Genomic DNA, 21,056 nt, shown 5'->3' with positions numbered 1-21,056 from the left:
GATTTGACAAACAAGTGCTTAGTCACCCTCTGTTCATGTAGGACCGGCTAATTCAGCTAATGGGACATGATAGCAGGAAAGGTCTGCTGGAAGCTGTCAATACTCAGTCATTAAATGAAGACAATTTCTATGAAAGTAAAGCAAAGATTAGTAGTTGGAAATTCAGTTTCTGAGTCCAGAAGGCAGACAGTCAAAATTTCTAGATGTCAGGCCTGAAGCGTATTCAGTATATAGTAAAACTAAGGCTGTCAGTGACAATTGGAACAACTTTCTGAGGGCAGTTTGTCTTTAATGTTATCATTGGGTGCTCTGGTAAACTTTGTAGTGGCCTACAAAAGTGACCTATCCACTGTCATGTTACAAAAGGTTCAATAAACCATGCGACCTTCATGTGTCACATGTCTCAGGAATGAAATGTGTTCCAGTTTCTTTGGTTTATGGATAGTGGGCTTTCTCAGTATCTCTTTGAACTTATTTTAAAACAAATTAACGAACAAGTACAATTAACAGCATTTTAAAAAATTGCAATTCCCAAATGACATACTGTGTTGAGTATCTTTTTATAGGTTTATTTGCTACTGTATGCCTCCTTTGTTGATATTTCCAGGTATTTTTCAATTAGATTGCATTCTTATTATTGAATGATTAAGAGTTAGTCCTATATTTTGAATAATAGTTCCTTAAAAGATGAGTATTTTACACATATTTTCTCCAGTGTACAGCTGGCTCTCTTTTTCTCTTGATGTTGCCTTACACAGAATGGAAGGGTTTTTTTTTTAATTTTAATGAAATGTAGCCTATAAATTATTCCTTTTATTGAAAAATGAGAGTGATCTAGCCATTACTTTTTAAAGTTTCATTACAAATTGCCCAGCATCAGCTTGCAGGGCTTTAGGAAAGAGAGAGTTTTAACACTCAGTGTTGCCACATCAAAAAAAAAAAAAAAAAAGGACAAATATTGGAAGCATTAGTTTTCAGTTGTAGCAAGATGTTGGAAGAAACCAGGATTCAGGTTACAGTGAAGTAACAAAACCTTATGCAAAAGGCTAGAATTTAATACTTGCAAAGATGTGCTATGCTTTTCCTTTGAATTATGATTTTGCTCTCTACAGTCATCCCAATTTCTTTTGGAAACAATTACAGAAAAACTAATTTGCTTACAAAATAAATCTGGTCCACTAAATGCAATCCATTTACATAAGAGCAGCAGGAATAATCACTGACAACATGCTTCTTCTATTTTTTTTTTAAGTTTGTTTTGCTGGAACCTTTTACAAAGGCATCTCAGATCAAGCTTTGAAAAGCAGCATGCCATTAAAGGAAAGTCAGGAGTTTGCACACGACTTAAAATTTAGTGCCTATAAATTTGGATGAATCTCTTTTTTGAGGTGCTCAAGATTGCATGAAGTTCCTGGGTCTGCTGCGTGTGACCTTGTGTACTTGGCTGCAATGTGTGGATCTTTGTAAACCAACTTATCAGGCAGATTTTTCAAAGGGTGTTTGTAAGCATTAGCTCCATAAAATCCACTTGAATTCCTTGTAACCTTTGACGTATCTGATCTTGTATGATTTTACGACTCATTTTCAAACATGACATTATGATCAAGATCTTTGTAAAACAAGCAATATTCTCAATTTTCACTACTACAAAAAGATTATTCAGTTTATGAAAATCCCTAGGTTAGGAAAATAAGAGCACTCAATATCTGCATTTTAATGAGAAAAGAAAAATTGAACTGCTTCATCTTTGTTCACAAAGACATACTTTACAAATTTGCTATGTAATAGATAGCTTAAAAGAAAATGAAATGCTTGCTTAAAACAAGAAAATAAAACCTTAAAGAATCAGTACAATTTCAACCAAGAAAGCCATAGCAATCACAATCACTTCACAAATTAATTTAGCACCGTTTTATTAATTCTTGTTTGGCTTGAGTTTCAGCCAGCAATGTTATGGATCCATCACTTTTTCTGTTATTTCTAGAAATTGTTACATAGTCCAGTGGCATGGTTTCGAAATTATCAAAGGTTTGTGTTTCATAGTAACTGTCAGCATCTTTTTCACAAATCTCTGAGAAGATGAAGCATTTGGCTTAGAGTTGTAATGCTTCCTGAAAATACAAGTAAAAAAAATGATCTGTAGGCAACAAAAGATTTAAAATGGCCAAGGTTAAATATCTTACAAGATTTTCTTTGGAAAGAAAATTTACTTATTTCTACATATACAATATTCAAAATCATAACTATATTATTGCCCAAAACATTACACTAGAGTGTGTCATATTTCTAGACATTTTATTCACTTTCTGAAACATTTGGGTTAACAATGTATACTGATACAACATAACAAAGAATAGTTATAATCATTTGTTTAGAAAAGAAACATGTCCAAGAGAAAAACACAGGGAGAGATCTTGCATCTACTAATTCATTTCTCTCCAATACAATCCGCAGCTGCAGATTGACGAATTGAAGCTGGGAGCCTAGAACTCATGAGTCTCTCAGGTATGGCCTGGACCAAAGTGTTTGAGCCATCATAAGCTGCCTCCCAGGGCGCATGTTCGTGGAAATCTTAATTAGAAATGAGGCAGGACTTGCTTAAGGGACGATAGAGAAAAAGGGAAGTTAAATTAGATAGTGAGGGTATAGGTCCTTGCTAAAATTGAAATTCATAAGGAAGTGTGCATATGGACCAAAGATATATTTCAGAAATATTTCAGAATTTTTAGCTATTGTCTATATAACATTGCTCATTTATGAGCATCTCCACCGTGATGTTTTTTAGGTACATAAAACTCAACACATAAACCTCAATTGCAGTTTCCTCAACCACACACATATGATTTCTTCAGCTCAGTGTCTTTGTTGCTTTCTAGATTCCTGTGCAGTTAACCATGGAGACACAATCAATTTCTCCCCTCTCTCCTTCATTTCTCACATTAAGTCACTCACCTATTGCCATCCCTTGCTCTTACTAAATAATTCACTACTAACATTTTCTTTTCTCTCTGTTGTGAACTGTTTAATCTAGGAATCATCTCTCAATCTGAATATCTAATAGAGTCTTCTTTCTCATCTTCATATTAGTGTTGGCACAATACATTAGCCAACGTGTGTGTGCATAAATATATATATGTATATGTGTATATATATATATATGCACACAATTGTGATCATTCTTCATTTTGCTGCCAGAGGTAACTTCTAACTGGTGCACTTGCTAAGATAGCATTAAAGATGTTCTATGGTGACTATTTCAGACTCCCTATTACGAAAGGAAAGGTATCTTTGGTGTCTCTCCTGGGTTATCCCTGGAAAGGAATAATAGCCGGTTGTGGCTGCACCTGCTGTTGAGACCAGCGGTGAGACTGACTGTTCTTCTACGTTAGGAATCCTGGATGCTATGCCTTTCCTTCAGAGCCTAGCTCAATATTTTTGTGTAAACAGCTCTCATGAGATCAAAGGAGCTGCCAGTCCCATTTTTGACAGCCTTGTGTTATTATTGGTGTTTTACACAAAGCACTGACATAGCAATATGCATTTGAAAAACCTCCCCCTGAATACCTGCTTATGTAACTAATTGCAGTGGCTTCAAATAGTCTTGATCTTTAAGTCAAAGCAGACACCCACTTCCCCAGTTAATAGCGCTTCCACAAAGCACCTCCCTGTAAATGAAGGATGTGAAATTGTTTTCTTCATGTAATTTACCTGAAAACGTGAGCCTTTCATCTTATTCATGAGATGTGACATAGAGTCACCTAGAATGACTTCTTGAGTCACTTCTCTGACTACTTGCAAAATTGTAGAGAATTAATTACATTGGATTGCAGGAGAAAAAGTATTTTTTAAGGAAAATGGCCCTGCCATTTTTATTTTAATGCTTATAAAACAGATTTGTTTGTACATAGTGGTCTCAAAGACAAAGTCTTTAAGAGTGTTTAGTTGGAGGCAATGTCTGCACATGGTTTTTACATTTGTATTTCACACAGTGTGTGTGTTTCTGTCACTTTATTTCAATATAGCAAGTCTTTTAATGAAAGTGCATCAATGGAAAAAATGAAACTTAATAAATTATATTAATGCTGCACTAGAAAATGAGTTCTGAGCAAACATTTTAGAGCAAACATCAATGATAACTACCACAAGTAACAGAAAATCAGAGAGAATTTAATACTTATAGTAAGCATGAGGTACTCATATTAAGCTGAAACAGATATATTAAAAAGCAAAATTTGCTACATAGTATGAGAGTTACACTATTCTGAATAATCCTGTAGAATGTTTAAATGATGCTTCAGCAAACAGAAAATGAAACCAACCATGTTAGTGCAACTCATCTCATGTGGTCTGGGCACACTGTATTTCATACATGAAGCTAGGAGATAGGTTATACAAGAGGGAACCTAAGAGAGGCTCCTTCACGTCCACCTTCAAATGCTTCCAGCCACAAAAGGATCCTCTAATATGGAGGTGCCTGTTTTACAGAATTAGGACACTTTGATGCTATGATTTTGCCTGTAGAGACTACGACGAACCTGCACACATCTCCCCCACTACGGAGTTTGTCAGCACCTGAGACTCCATCTTTTTGGTGCCTAGAATACTAACACACGGCAGCAATTGTCATGTCCACCTGAGTCTGAACCCCAGTGCATCGCTCCTAGGATATCTAGGTGGAGGAGGGTACATTTTGTAAGTTCATTTGTTCCAACAAGGTCTCTCTGGCAATGAATTGTTTCAGAGAAAGTCCATGCCTAAGTAATCATGTGGAAACCATGAGAGGAAAATTTCAATGACTCCTTTATTTTTTTTTTCCATTAAAAATATCAGGCTCTAGAACTTTAATTGATCTCCAGGCAAACTCTAGGTCATATTACAAGTTGAACCTCCAAGACTGGACCAGTCTCAAAATCTTTTGTTCTTAAACAATTTTACGTGCTCATAGGTTAAGACAAGTGTCGACAGACTGTTTTTAACATCCAGAGACATTGCCTTTCTTACTGTACTTTATTTAAAATCAGTAAGCAGATGTTGGTACTTGGCATAGTGATCAAGGACCCATTTGATTTGCCCATGCCCCATGGTGAAGTATCTGGGTTTAAGTCCCAATTCAAACTTCCTGCCAGTGCATACACTAGGAGGCAACAAATGAGGCTTCAAGTGCTTGGGTCCCTGCCGCCCACATGGGAGTTTCAGATCTCTGGCTTCGGCCTCACCAGCCCTGGTCATTGCAAGTATTTGGGGGAGTAAACCAGCAGATGGAAGCTCTCTTTCCCTGACTGATACAGGCTCATTCTTGTTCTCACACACTGTCTCAAGCAAAATATGAGATGCTCCATGACCATAGACAATATCACCACCTGTACTTAAACTGATTCACCTCGCAGCAACAGACTTACCTGAGATTCCTACAGCTTTCATTTACATTAATTCTGCAACAAGACCATGAAATCCTGTAGCACATCTCTAAGTGAGCACTCTCACACATTTACCTCCTAATCCCTGAATTATTTTCCACAGGGCCATGGAATATTCACTCCAAATGTTCGATCAAGTCACTCTTCTGCTTAAACACCACTATTCACTTTGCATTGAAGGAAGTTTCAGTCTCTCTCCTTGGTGAGCTTTGACAGTCCTTGCAGAAGAAACTGCTTCTTTAACCTCAAATCCCACCCCTGACTTCAATTCTTTGAGCACCTGTGTCACCCTTTGCCTCCAGGTCCTAACATTCACAAATCCCCATGTTCTCCCTCTGCCAACATCACCCTAGTCTCCTGTCTGTTGATGGCTCACTGCACAGGCTTGATGCAAAGAAGGAAAAGGAATACATTTAGGGGGAAATGTTACACTAGGATAAGCAGATTGGGGGAAAAAAGTATTAACCTCATTTCTAAATCTCCCTCTTTTCATCTGAATCTCTACTGTCCTCAGGCACTTTGATCTGTCTCTTATGTTACTGATCTTCATGGAACAGTCTAAAAATAATTTATGATTAGTTATTTATATTCCAGGATGGATTTACTTACTTAACAAACATTATGGAGTGCTTTATTATGTTAATAGGCTCTGTTCTAGGCATAAGGTAATTATCTGTGAGCAAAACAGGAAAGCTGCCATCTCTTACAACGTGTGCATGCTAGCAGAGGAGACCAAAGAAGAACAATTGATTATCTAAGATTATCTCAGATAGAGATCACTAGGAGAAAAAGCCAAAATAGGACAATGCAATGGAATGGTGTGGGGAAGGACTTGTCCCTGTAGCTGATGTGTTTCAAGTGGTTTTCTTTGATGCTGATACCTCCAAGATCATAACAAAACAGGAAAATACTCCAGGCACAAGAAACTTCAGACACAAAGACTAAAGGAAGAATTTAACTTGGTGAGTGTGAAACGAGTAGAAAAAGAGCCAGATAAGCTGGAGCACAGTTTATAGGTTGATTGGTAGGAGCAAGTTTGGGGGACTTGTCCAGCAATGCGCTACACAGGGCAGCCCTAGCAAGGGGTTCCTGGTGTGCACCTGTGAAGGTCAGTGGGAGATTTTAGGTACAGAAGTGCTCACACCCAGTTTAGAATTACACAGGGAGGCTCTATTCTCAGTACTGAGAATAAACAAGAATAGACATGGAAACAAGAATAGGAATGAGGAGCCCGGCGGAGTGGCCTAGCAGCTAACGTTCTTGCCTTGAATGCACAGGGATCCCAAATGGCCACTGATTCTAATCCCGGCGGCCCCGCTTCTCATCCAGCTCCCTGCTTGCGGCCTGGGAAAGCAGTCTAGGATGGCCCAAAGCTTTGGGACCCTGCACCTGTGTGGGAGACCTGGAGGATGTTCTTGGCTCTGGGCTACAGATCAGCACAGCACCGGCCGTTGCAGTCACTTGAGGAGTGAATCATCGGACGGAAGATCTTCCTTTCTGTCTCTCCTCCTGTTTGTATATCTTTGCAATAAAAATCAATAAATTTTAAAAAAAGAACATGAATGAGACACAAAATTATCTCATGTTAATCATGTCAAGTCTGTTCAGAGAAGCACTGAAATAAGAAAGCAACAGAGGCAGCTTTTTACCATTTTGTTAAATTTAAATTTATTATTTTTCTTTATTGGGGTATAAAAATGACTTATGCATCTGAAGGAATTTCTGAAGCTGTGTAGGAAATTTGGAAAGAAAGGGAATGACTTAAAATAGCTACTCATTAAAGGGTAGGTGATTGTGTTAGTGGAGAGGAAAAACTGGATCAACAAGTGAAATCAGTTTTCATCCCAATGAATATTCACTGGGGAACAGAAGCCAAAGTGGTTTCCCTGGAGCCATTCCTTTCTCACTGCTTTTTTAGAAATCACTCGACTTAGAAGATCTGAGTAGAAACCCTAGTTTTCTCTGACTCACAGTTTGCTTCTTTATGCAATTAGGTTTGTTCATCTACTAAACAAACACCCTTATCATGTGATTGATAAGATATGGACTAGATAAGAAAACTGCCCATTCAAAACTTTGTAAGCGGTACTATTTCTAGCACTCAGATTTCTTCCAGATACTTTACAGATGATGTTTTCATGGACTAACAAGCCTGAAAAAATTCCTGCAAAATTGTATACAAAGTTACTTATATCCATATATGCTTCTTTTATGGATGAGAACCATAAGATGAACCGGAAGATGAACCAGTTCTGAGTTTCCTATGACTTCCATGCTCTGAAAAAAGTTACCTGACTGCTAGTTAGGCATCTTCTTCATTCATCTTAACACACATCTTGGCACACAGAGAATAGTTCCAACGCTTCTTATCTTCATTCTTTGTTTTTCCTAGAGTTGTATTTATGAATAGATTAGTTTGGTCTTCTACCTCTCTCTTTCAAAAATGAAAGAATTTCCCCAAGTAAGTATTATATGAAAGAGCATTTCAAATAACTATAATGACTAGCATGATTAAGCCAACCAGTGACAAACTGTAGATCTTCAAATAGAATTTGGATTCCAAGCTGTCAAATAAATTTATTTATTTCGTTATAGTACACAGAGAAGAACAAACCATTGTCAAGAAATTTATTTTTCTTGTTATTTTCATTTAAATATAAAGGGAAACAATAGCATGAAAACATATTTTTATGAAGTATTTTTGGGAAAGTAGAGTTACACAACTTCAAAAGGATGTTAGCCGCAAGCCAAATCCAGAGAAGATCTGCTATGTAAAAGTCTTATTTGCCTTCCTTAAGTTTTGCCTTTTGTCCACATTATCAGCATCTTCTTTGATCTACTGTAATCTTTAGATGAAGGATGCATAAATATAGGGCCACTTTACATCCCTGAGAAATCTTTTTGATGACAAACATGAATAAAGAGAGAATTTTCTCTGCTTGAGAAAATTAAGTATTTTAAATATTTTATCTTTCAAATAATCAACATCAGAGGCAGAATGTTGAACAAATGGAAGCAGAGGTGAAGCTAAAAAAAATGTACCAAGGTTAAAATGATAATAACTGAACTTAACTGAGGGGTATTTTTGATCCTCCTGAGGAGTGGAAATTGCATTCCACAATCTCTCTTTTGGAACAGGATTTCTACCTCTGTCCTCAAGGTGTGCATTCCTCTCCACCTGTTTCATTTAGGAAAGTCTTGAAACTACAGCCAAATTTGTATTTGACTTTTATCAGTGAGATGAGAAAATTGCAAAGGAACCAAGGAAACAACAGATTTTTTTAAAATAGAAAAAAAAATGTTTGTGTTAACATCAGACTAATATAAGAGTTAAAAATAAAATTATTTAACAATTTATGTTTAAATGAATTACACACTAATACAGTTAAGTGTCTATGATTATTTTAAAATACATTTAAAATGAATAAAATTCAACATATTTGCATTTAATTATTGTTTATTGTCATTTCTGTTTCCCTTTCGAAATTTTACCTAGTAAAAACAAAAACAAAAAAAAAAAAAAGAAATTTTACCTAGTAGTTTGTATTTATTGAATACTTTATTTGGAGTAGCATGAAGTTTTTGATAATAATGTAAATTGAAACTATGTTATTTCAAAAATGATAGATAAAATATTAAGCTGAAAAATAAAATGGAAAAGAAACCTCAAATCCAATTCTTCTTAAGAATTATATTTTTAGGGGCATGGTGCAATGGCTTGGTGACTAAATAATGCATATTTCATGTGCCGGGATCCCAAATGCGTGCTGGTTCATGTCCCAGCTGCTCCACTTCCCATCCAGATTTCCTTCTTGTGGCCTGGGAATGCAGTGCAGGATGTCCCAAAGCCTTGGGATCCTGCATTTACGTGGGACTGCTGAGGAAACACCTTGTTCCTGGCTTTGGACAGGCTTAGCTCTGGCCTTTGTAGACACCTGGGGAGTAAGCAAGGAGATAAAGGGTGTTTCTCTCTGTATCTCCTTTTTTTCCTGTGGATCTGTCTTTCCAATAAAAAATAAATTAATCTAAAAATATATATATACTTTTATTGAAAGCCAGTCATGTTAATAACATGGAATGACTTGTTTAACAAGTAGGTCAACACAGGCATACGCAATTATTAATAGGGTTATAAACAACTTTTTAAACTTCTTAAACCTTTGTGGTTACAACACTCGCTCACCTACTAGGGTTATATTCATTCATATGAAAGATACAAATATGAACAAATGCTTCAGCTATACAATTCTGAACTAAATGAGTTCATAATAAATGTTCTAGATATGCATTAAATGCTTTAGAATTTTATGAAAACACCCATGGTTATTAACCTATTATGTTTATTTTCCTCATTTGATTCAACTTTTCTGTATTTTCATAAAATACATGTATTACCTGGTTCAACAGCACAGTCTAATTGTGGTATCAATTTTCCCTGTGCTTGCTTCTCATCCAATATCTGCAGTAGATTTTCTGCGCTGTACTCCTGTAATTCCCTATTCAATATTCTTACAACCATTGACTCATGGTAGAAAAATTAAATTTCCACACCGGTTAAACTTTGGTGATGGCTTTCCAGAATTTCTTCTAAGGTCTTGAGGCCTACCAGGTGGGAGGTACTGTTCTGAATCTGTTTAAGTCACTCTATGTAACTGTATATTCCTCAGAATGAAGTGATGGCTTTCCTTACCACTCTGGTCTTCTGAAGATCTTGACCACACTAGCTCATGTCTAATTCTGAAACTGAGATACTGTCAGGCAACTCCATGGCAGTACTTCAAAAATTTCATGGAAAAATGCAATTAAATATGAATTGGTTTTTGATGCCAAAAATGTGCAATCATTTAGTGCATTCTTTGAGTATTGTGGGAAAACTATGAAAAGGGTGGGGTTTTTTTTGTTCCACTAAAATAACCCTTTAGTTCAATACTTTTACTAATATTTTGAAGGTCCTATATATCTAAACATCTTACCAGTTTCCTTTGGGAAATCTGACTGCTATCTCCTGCAGAAAATTGTCGGTCTGTTTGGGAGTTTATGCGGAGCAAGTTTTGTAAAGACAAAACAGGTGCTTGCATCCTACTTAGGAAATGTTCTACCACCACTAAATCAATTATCAAATGCAATATTATTATATTGTTCTGCCTTTATTATCCCAGAATATAAAGAGCAAGGATATTCATATTGGTGTCTTTTTCTTTTTATGTTGTTTAATATGATGTTTGTGTTAGTGCATAAAAGTTAGTTTGTCTTGATAACTTATAGATTTTTGGAATGTTGGCTCATGTCATGCTTCACTTTCCAATGAAACTGAATCATAAAACTTGTTCTTGTATTGATTAGTTTAGTAGCGTATTACAGAAGGTATAGGTGAGATCAAAACAATATTTAGGTAATTTTTAGATGTATGTAGCAAATTTGGCATAGCTTCCCATTACTCGCTGCACCTTTTCTAATCCTAATCATCATGCATGATATCCCATGTAGCTCCAAAAACTTGAACACAAATGTTTAACTTGCCTCTCCACCCACATCACTTCCATAGTTACAAGCACCTGCCTCTGCTTTTCTTGTGCTCCTTCACTTTAGAGTAAAAATCTATCCCTCAAGTGTGTATCCCTCTGGTAACTGCAGTCTCCCCTTTTTCTGTTTTCAAGGATGGCAGGAACAGTTTTATTGGACATCAACTGGGAGGGGTAGTGGAAGTGCCAAACAGCAAAGATCAGCGGGTCAAGTCTGCCAGAGCCATTCAAATCACCTACTACCTCCAGACCTATGGCTCTGCCACCCAAGACCTTATAGGGGAGAAGTGGGAAAATGAGTTCTGTAAGCTTATGAGCAAGCTCCAGGAGGAGCACCAAGATTTCCAGCTCTACTCTTTAGCATCCTTTAGCCTCTGGCAAGACTTTCATAAGACCAGCGTCCTGGCCAGAAGCAAGGTCCTGGTGAGCCTCGTGCTGATCCTGACCACGGCCACCCTGTCCAGCTCCATGAAGGACTGCCTGCGCAGTAAGCCCTTCCTGGGCCTCCTTGGGGTGCTCACCGTGTGCATCTCCATCGTCACGGCAGCAGGGATCTTCTTCATCACAGATGGCAAATACAATTCCACCCTGCTGGGAATCCCGTTCTTCGCCATGGGTAACTATCCCTCCTCCTTGTGCTAATCGGATTCTTACCGGTTTGGGGCAAGGTAGTACATTTCTTGAATTCTCAGGTGGATATCTATTTTAAGTTTACTTTTGAGTGTCTGTGTGATTTTGTAAAGTTTTGCTCAGGGCTGTGCCTGTTTTCATCCCTACTGGGCTTCTTGAAAAATGATGGGATGACCAAACTATCTTCCCATTTAATACTATAGAATATTTTTCAATTATTCAATGGAGGAATTCTCTACTTGGATTTTTTTTTCTCAAAAACTATAGGTTAGTGATTTTGTGTGGCAGAACTGAAGAGATTCAATACTTACTGCAAACAAAATTGTGTAGGTCATATTCCTGGGCATCCTCAAATTGATACAGAATAAATATCAGGAATTGAAAATTCAGACAACTGCTGGTATAGCCTAACCTCAAATAACTTTCGAGTAAAAGTTATTAATTCATCTAAAACATTTTGTACAGATACACTCTATTCCCCAACTCTGTATAAGCTAAAACGTTCCTATTGTCATTCAAACGTGTCTTTCATTTTTTTCATGGTGGGTAAAAATAATTGATAAGCACCTTCACTTAGTATTATCTCTTTTCACAAGTTTTCTCCTGTGTATGTGTGTGTGTGTGTGTGTGTGTAAAAGAGAAGGTAAAATCTGGGAATAATGATGAGTGAGGGCTCAGCAACCAGCTCAGGTTTCCCACCAGAAAAGACACGTCTGAGAAGGTGTTCTTTCAGGTGATGCAATTCCCTATGTGAAGTAATTTTCTGAGTCTGCTGGAAAGAGTCTCTCGATGGTGAACTAAAATGAGCAAGGGTTTTCAACTATAAAATGGTGTTTTCACTCCACAGTCTAAAAATCAGCTCTAAATTAGAATCTATTACCAAATTAAACATGTGTAAACTTTGAGACTAGAAAGACTTCCAGGTGTCTAAAATCCTTCGTGTTTATATACTATAAACCAGAGGTTTTTTGAGATAACAACCAGAAAGTAGTCTCATTTCACAGGTCTCGGGTTGGATTTACTTTTCTGTAAATTCTACATCTTTGTGGCTCTAAGTTAATTCCTCTCCCTGAGTCTCAATTTCTTCTTGTTTAAAGTGCAGATAATAATGATACAATCTGCAAAGATTTTTACTTGAACTGTATGAGTGATGATATTAGCAGATAATAAATATTCAATAGTTATCAGTACCTTTAAGTAGCTAGCTGGTATAGTGAATGCAATAATGATGAATAAGAAAGAGCATTTTGTTTCTAGAAATTGAGTCCTGGATTCTGCAATACTAAGTGTATATTCATTTTGCGAAGAAGAAGGATTTCTCTTCTTCCTAAAGAATTGTATGAAATGTTTGTCAGCAGTGACAGCAAAGAGTCTATTTTTGGATCATTTCTATGTTTTTTGATTCGGTTTCATGACTTGGATCGTGACTTGAAGCATTCTGTCTCTTGACTTGATTGCAATAGTAAACACAGCAAGACTGAAAGCTGAAGAAAAGGTCATGACAGTGAAGGAGAAAACCTGCCTTATGCCATTGTTCCAGTTCACATATGCATTAAAGAATTTGGACTCTAGACTTAAATTTTTAATACCCAATAATATTATGTATCACATTCTTTCAATGAAGTTAGAATTTCATCATTCCTTCATAACAATCTTTCAGTATATGTAACTTCTAATCTTGAGTCTTCTCTGTTGCTTTTCGTGTGTGCATGTGTGCATGGGTGTGTGTGTGTCCTGTCTTAAACAAAGGGTGAGAGCAAGACTGAGGGTGAGAAGGAGATCAAATCCTTGCAAAAAATATTTTGCAGAGAAGGTGGTACGGTAGTATATGTTATTGAACATAAAGTTTTATACATATAAGGGGTGTTTTAAAAGCTCATGGAAGAATAAAATTAAAAGGGGTTAACTGAAGTGCCAAAAAATTTAAGCCTATAGTTTTTTTTTTTCGTAATATGCGCTTCTCGTGGATTTTCTGAAATACCTTGTATATGTCTGTTGGTGATATATGTCAAACTGAATTATAGGGTGAATTATAGTTTGCAAAGGGAAGAAGCCTAAGTCTTCATATAAACTGCCATATCCCCTTTTAAAGATGTGTATTTATTTATTTTCTTCTTGGAAGACCAAACAGAAAAAAGAGAAAAGAGACAAATAATTCATACACTGGTTCAGTCCTCAAATAGCTGCAAAAGCCAGGGCTGGAATAGGCTACACCAAGAAGCCACAAACTAGATCCTGGTCTCCAGTGTGAAAGGCAAGTGTAAGTCCAAGTGTAAGTACATTATCAACTGGCTCTCAGGATGCATTGACTGAAAGTGGGGTTGGAAACAAATTAACCATGCCCCAAACTGGCATGCCGAACATGATGTAAGCATTCCTGGAGACCACTTAGCCAGCTGTGCCACACCACCAGCCTCTGTAAGCCTGTACCTCTATTCCTTTATTCATAAAAGGATTTCTTTGATGAAGTGAATATTTAGTCCAGTGTAACAAGACTCAATCGATTCACTCTCAGAATTTATCACAGAGTCTGGTTACATGGCTTGTGATGTCTGATTATCCATCGGAACTACTTCACTCACCTTATTGTCAACTATTTAGCTCCATTGTATACTCATCAGCCTGCTCTTTTTTTATAGTTTTTCATCTAAGTAATAATTCCAAAATCATTTCAGATGCTAACGGAAAATTTATATGTTTAAAACTGTGCATTCCAGATTTAAGTGTAGAAAAGGTTTTTAGAGGTACATGTAATCTGCCTAGATAGGATTAAGAATTTATGGATTAGAATAAAATTTTTGAAATGCTAAATTATTTCTTTTAGCTCTGACCAAACATCCTTTTCTTTCCAAGCATAGAGCAATGAGAATGCTGCTAATTTATTTTATAATTCATTGTCAGCCTGTCTTGCCCCACTTCATTTGCTTTATGTGAATGTATTTTTCTATTTCTGAAAGCGAAAACACGGGCTATACTCCATGCTGATGCCGAGCCGGCCATTGTTGTAATTGCTGATCTTCTGTAGATAGCTACCAGGGACATTAGGCACCTTAGTTCAATGTTATTTATTTTTTCTTTTAATTGTGAATATGTTAGGAATCTCATTTAGTTAACTTGATAACACTGGACACTTGCCGGTGACTTATTTTTTGACAAGTGAAACCAAGATTTCGAGACACAGATTTACATTCATTGCCCCAAGCTGATAGACATATTTATTTATTTTTAATATATTTAAGTATGTATTGGAAACCTGCCATATTCAAGGAATTTGCAAACTGAAGTAAGGTCTGTTATACAGAATTGATTAAAGGTTAGCTAGTAATTTTATATGTAGGAAGGGAAGGAATTGGACAATAAAATAAAGAAATATAAACCTTATGCATTGATAAGTATATAATAAATGCCTATTAATATTTATTTTATTGACATTTCATTCAAGTATCTTTGTCATAATCAATGAACCATATCCTGCTTCCCCACTTTTTTCCTTTAGTAAGGTCCATTCTGTATTTTTTTAAAGATTTATTTATTTTGTTGAAAATTCACATATAGAGAGAGGAAGACAGACAAAGAGGAAAATCTTATTTCAGAAGATTCACTCCCCAAGTGGCTGTGATGGCCAGAGCTGAGCTGATCCGTAGTCAGGAGCCAGGAACTTCTTCTGGGTCTCTCACACGGATGCAGGGTCCCAAGGCTTTGTGTTGACCTCGACGGCTTTCCCAGGCCACAAGCATGGAGCTGGATGGGAAGTGGGGAGGCCAGGATTAGAACTGGCACCCATATGGAATCTTGGCATATGTGAGGCTAGGAATTTTGTCACTAGGCTACCACGCCAGGCCCTGTTCCTCTCTTCACTGTGATTCCTTAAATCAGGAGAAAAGGTAAAGTGCATATGATCAAAGAAAGCATTTCTTAAAACAAAATTTAAACAGACAGTTACAAGAAGTGAAAGGAGGAGCCAGGTGTCCATGCGAGGAAACGGTGCCTCTGGAAAAGGGAACTCCATGCACCACGGCCTGGAGATGAAACTTTAACAAAATCTCAAAGCTGTGGAACACTGAAAAGGGCTGGGGCCTCCTGAGGAAGGTTAAGACACTGGGCGGGGACCCCGTGGACAGCTGCGTGTTAAGAGAAAGGCTCTGAAAAGCAATATTAACTAAATCGTGGAGGGCACTAAGAACTTAGTACCTGAAGCATTTTAAGACAGGAAAGCATGATCTAACTCACACTTTAAATAACGTTCGCTTGTTTTACACAAGTTAGTTTTCTATTGGGCAAGAGTGCTTATCAATGAATATTTCAGAGGCTAGTGCAAAATCTGTATAATATATGAGGATAACATACACTAGCTTGGGAACAGCGACAGTGGCAAAAAGGCATTAGACTCAAAGTATAGGTTTTGAAATAGAATGGACAGGATTCACTAAGGACTGGATTTGGAATGTGAGTAAAAGGGGAGTTAAGGACGATACCAAGCTATGAGGACTGTATAACTAATGGAATGCAGGTGCCACCCGCTGAAGTGGGCAAGTCAGGGAGGAATAAGTTGTGGAGAGTGAGGCAAAAGAAGAAATAAAAAATTCACTTTTGTGTCTCTTACATTCGAGATATCTAGTAAGCATTCAAGTGGAGATCTGTGCAGTTAGACGTAGAAAAGTGTATCACCCAGGCTCAGAGATAAATGTGAAAATTGTAGCTGTGGAGACATAAATTTCAGCATCAAGGCATACTAAAAGCTATGTGACGTAATAAGATTATATGGACAGAGGCGTAGGTGCCGCGGATAATTCAGGACATGTTACTAAGAAGGGTCAGAGAGGGAGACTGTATAAGAACCAACAGAGAAAAGTGTCCCCACAGTGAAATGAAGATGTTTCACGAAGCGGTATGAGATCGAATATTCCAAAAGCTTCTAAATTGTGCCAAATGAGAACTGAGAAGTGACCATTTCATTCAACAAGATGATGGCCATTGGTTATCTTGACAAAAGCTGCTCAGAAGAAAGACTGAGGGTGAAAAGGTAATTTAATGTGATTCCATGGAGATTGGAGAATGGGAAATGGAGTGAGTTAAAGTAAACTTTAAGAGGAGTTTAGCAATTAATAAAACCTGTAGGCTAGTGGAAGTGTACCAGAGAGAAATAGAACTCTAAAGCATAGAGAGGATAAAATACTGTATATATGAATTCAAAAAGTAAAATTAATCAGCATAGTTCCTGTTTATTCTTCCAGCCACAGCTGGATGGGAGATCTAAGCAGACAATGAGGAATAAGCTTTTGGCTTTGTAGTTAAGATGTCTCTCGGCACACGTAAGTTCAAGTTCCAGCTTCATTCCCAATCCTAACTTTCTGTTAGTGTGCACCCTGCAGTTAGAACTCAAGCAAGTAGGTCCCAGCCACCACCTACATGAAAGCCCAGATTAGGTCTCCTGTTCCTGGCATTGTCCCAACCCACTCGTGGCAATTGGAGAATGACATAGAGGATGGACTATCTCTGTTTCTCTTTTTCTGTGTCTTTGAAATCACTGACTTAATTAAAATTAAAAATAATCAGTAGAAATTGAGTTGAATTTAATGAGATAAGAACCCACAAAAGATCATTCACAGGATATGCAAATGAGATACTATTCTGAAAGATTAGGGTAATTGTATTAGTGAAGCTCAGCTAGACTATTTCAGCAGCACATAATGCTTTAAGTCTAATTAACTCACACTGCAGTTTTCTGTGTGGGTCAGGAATCTTTCTTTCATAGTTTTGTTCTAACAGAGCTGAAGGATTCAGGATGCTCCCTTCCTTCCACTCTGCCTCCTTCGGGTGTATGCTGCTAGGAAAATATCCAGAGAAATAGTAAAAGAACTCAAACCTACTAGCAACTGCCTTGCATCACAAGCAGCAGTGTCATGTATAACAACCCTTTGGCAAAACTAGATACATAGCCACAGGAAGGCTGTACAGAAAATATCAGGGAGCAACTGGATTGATTTACATGCATCAACTATCTCTACCTCATTATATTCAATTAGACAGCAAATAATATGACTCCTTATCAAAGTATAAAGTAAAATATTATTGCTCTTTGTGAACTCTGAGAATTGCCTTAAATTTGAATCTGCTATAGTTCTCTATAACTTAATGTAACTTGGTGGAGTGAAGTAGTGTTTATTATTGTCTAGTCTCTGTGGGTAATAGTGAAAGGCACAGTCGGATCAGCTCTTCTCACCTCTACAATATCTGAGGCCTTAATTGGTATAGCTCAGATGGCTGAGAGTGGCTAAAATATTTACATTCTGGAACAACTTGGATAAGATAAATGACCTACAAAAGGATTTATTTGTTCACATGGCTGGTAACACATCTAGGATCAGAGAAGGACACTCTCATTTGAGGTTGTTGAACAGAGCATCGAACTATGACTTATTCAGAATGGCGGGTTAACAAGAGTGATTAGTATTATTGTATGGTAGTTCAAGGTTGCAAAGAAAAGTGTATAAAAGGAAAGCAGAAGTTACAAGACTGGCCTACATACAGTAAACTGCATAGCATCACATCAATCATGTTAAACCAGCTAAGCCAATCACTAAAGCCATCCAGAGGCAAGGAGCCATCGTTTCTGGAAGAGTAACAAGGTGACAATGCAAGAGAGCACATGGGATGGGAGCTACTATTGTGGACTTCTTTGGAAAATGCAGTTACCCATACCATCCCAAAGTGAGGGAGCTGGGAAGATGAGTTGATGGAGTCTTCAGATACTTGCTGGAAAATTTATGAGAGAAGATTATTCCAAGCAAATGGTCCTTTTGATGAGGGACACAAATGTAGGGCTGATGACATTAGCCACTCAAAGGAACAAGAGGTCTAGTAAAGATAAAATCTCTCCTATGAAATTTTAACTCATCAAAAATATGATGCCCGCACACTTAATGAAGTACATGTTTTATCTTTGGAAAATGAGAGAAACTTATCTGCAAATGAATACAAAATGGAGAAGTAATATCCACAATATGTGATATACACTTCATAGACTGGGTATTTTTGTGGAGGATAAACAAACAATACCTCTGACTCCCACAAAATCAAAGGCAGGTCTTCTAGGGCAGGAGGAATGAGAAATTAAAACAGTCTCTTTCACTGAGGTTTTTAGAAAAAAATGTGGTGTGCTCAGTTAAAGCCAAGTTTTGTTAGAAACCTATTTCTAAAGCAAATAATTAGAAAAATATTTGGAATAAATCTTTTGAGCACATGGATTTTGGTAACACCTTAACTTTCAAGAAGTTGCCAATTTAGATTTGGGAAAATGGTGAAATAGGGAGAGGTGCAGAATTCCACTGACATGAGAGTTCCAAGGAAGCCCTGGGTTTCTTGAGCTTTCATGATCACTTTATTGAAGAAGGGTTAAACAGAAGTACTAATAACCCACTGAATCTTCTGACCTGAACAAGGCAAAGCAAAAGATGCAGACTTTCAGTAATACCAAAGCCCCAGTTAAAAAAAAAAAAAATCTAATTTCTGTTTCAGGTCCAGTTGCTATCCCTCTGTTGTAAAAACAAACAAACAAGCAAACAAACAAAAAACTAATTTCTCCATTCTCCCACATCACGCCTAGGAAGCTCTTGAGACATCTGCACATATGCTTCCTGTCCTCTTACAGGCCTTTCAGCAGGTGTCACCTGTCTAGCAGGAATATCCTGGGCCACCCCATTCAAAACCACAAGTGCTTCCCCAGGGTTGCCTATATCCCTCCTCCTAGAACTCATCACTATTTAAAATACATCTTTTTCTTTCAACTTGTTCAGAATTTATCTCAGTAGAATGAAAGTCCCTTCCCCAAAGAATGCATATTTTCATTCTTTTGTCCACTGCTGTTTCCCAGGACATCAAGCCATATCTGGACAGAATAAGCACTCAATGTATACACAGGAAATTAATGAATTAAGGCTCTCTAATGTTTATGAACTGGTTTGTGGCCTATCAGAGTCATTAAATTAAGTTAATGCTCCATTACTGCCATCTTAACGTAGTTACGTTAGTTAACTTAGTTGAGTATAGAAAGGGAAAGGACATATTAGAAGCTATCACATAGAGGTTTATCATATACTTCTGTTTCAGTTTTATGTGTGTGTCATGGGACATGATTTAAAATGTATTTTCCGGCATGAGTCGCAGTCAATATTTGTTGAAAAATCATTGTTAGAACCTTCTCTGAACTAATGGCTTAAGCAGATATGATTCTGGTTAAGGATGTATTTATGGAGGAGGGAATAGAGAGAATTTCTTGCCCCTTGATCTTTCTGGGAGCAATATTTGGAAGGGGCTGTGTTTTGAAGCACATAAGAAAATAGCAGTACTTTTTGTCTATCCATTCCTGAGCAAGAATCAGCACAGTATTTGGCAGACCTTAAATCCTCTATTGTATGGGATTCTGTAGAGGTATTAAAAACCTTTCTTTATAAACTGATTTTGTCAGGGGGTCTAGTTTGTGTTAGGTCACTACATGCATCAAATCTTTCCCAAAATAATTCCACTGCTAGAGAAAAAAAATAGCCTTATGATGACATTACAAATGTTTACTTGGAGCTATTTGTCAACTGATGTCAATTAACGACCTAGTGCTTCTGGTGGTGAATAACTGTCTTCCTTGGAAGATGTTTGTCACAGCATGAAAATCTCTCTCTGGCCTGGAGTCAGAAGACTAGAAATGCAGTCCATTTTCTGCCTTCTACCTGTTAAATTTCTCTCCTCTCTGGATTTCCTTAACCTTATAGTTTCATAAAATGAGGAGGATGAACTGATTCTCCTTTTAAATCTTTTTGCATGTTTACTTTTCAGTCAGTGAATGATTTCATTGTTGCTGTATGTCATCTTAAGCATTTTGCACACAGAGGATCTGTGTAATGATACTGATCTTAGAGAAAGAAGTATTAATGTTTGGCTATTTTTAAAAAGATTTATTTTTCATTTGAAAGGCAGACTTTACAGAGAAAGAGAGAGGGGTCTTCCATTCAGTGGTGTACTCTGCAAATGGTTGCAGCTGCCAGAGCTGAGCTGATCCAAAAGAGCTTCTTCCAGGTCTCCCATGTGGGTCTGGGTCCCAAGGATTTGGACCATTCTTCGCTGCTTTCCCAGGCGGTAAGCAGGGAGCTGGATGGGAAGTGGAGCAGCCAGGACATGATCCAGGGCCTATGTGAAATGCTGGTGCCACGGGTGAAGAAATAGCCTTTGGCTGTTTTTAATGTTTATATTTTAATATCCATATTTTTATAAATGCCTTCTTTAACTTTCATTTATTTACACTGAACTCTATAAATTGTGTTTGTTTATTACATTTACATGAATGTTGTACATGTTTATTTTACTCAAAAATACTTTTTATCATCTTTTCTTTTTTAATTATTATTTTTCATGATATGGGTTTATAGGTATAGAGATTCCCTCTTCTACCATCTATTTTTTCCCTCCCTAATCTCCTCCCCCCCACTGTTTTTCA

General features: G+C 37.2%; 1 protein-coding gene across 2 annotated transcripts in view; it reads left to right on the top strand.

Annotated features, from left to right (window-relative positions):
• Nucleotides 1-21,056, top strand: part of PTCHD4 (patched domain containing 4) — a 166,692-nt gene that overhangs the window by 38,988 nt on the left and 106,648 nt on the right. For both annotated transcript variants that reach the window (XM_040982993.1, XM_040982992.1), the window contains exon 2: nucleotides 11,075-11,555. In XM_040982993.1, coding sequence (XP_040838927.1) covers nucleotides 11,075-11,555 — 481 coding nt within the window. The remainder of the gene's footprint in view (nucleotides 1-11,074; nucleotides 11,556-21,056) is intronic.

The sequence above is a fragment of the Ochotona curzoniae genome, unplaced genomic scaffold, assembly GCF_017591425.1.
Source record: "Ochotona curzoniae isolate NIBS_2020 unplaced genomic scaffold, NIBS_Ocur_1.0 contig_3819, whole genome shotgun sequence".
NCBI classification, from domain to species: domain Eukaryota; kingdom Metazoa; phylum Chordata; class Mammalia; order Lagomorpha; family Ochotonidae; genus Ochotona; species Ochotona curzoniae.
This window is presented reverse-complemented; position numbering and strand designations above follow the sequence as displayed.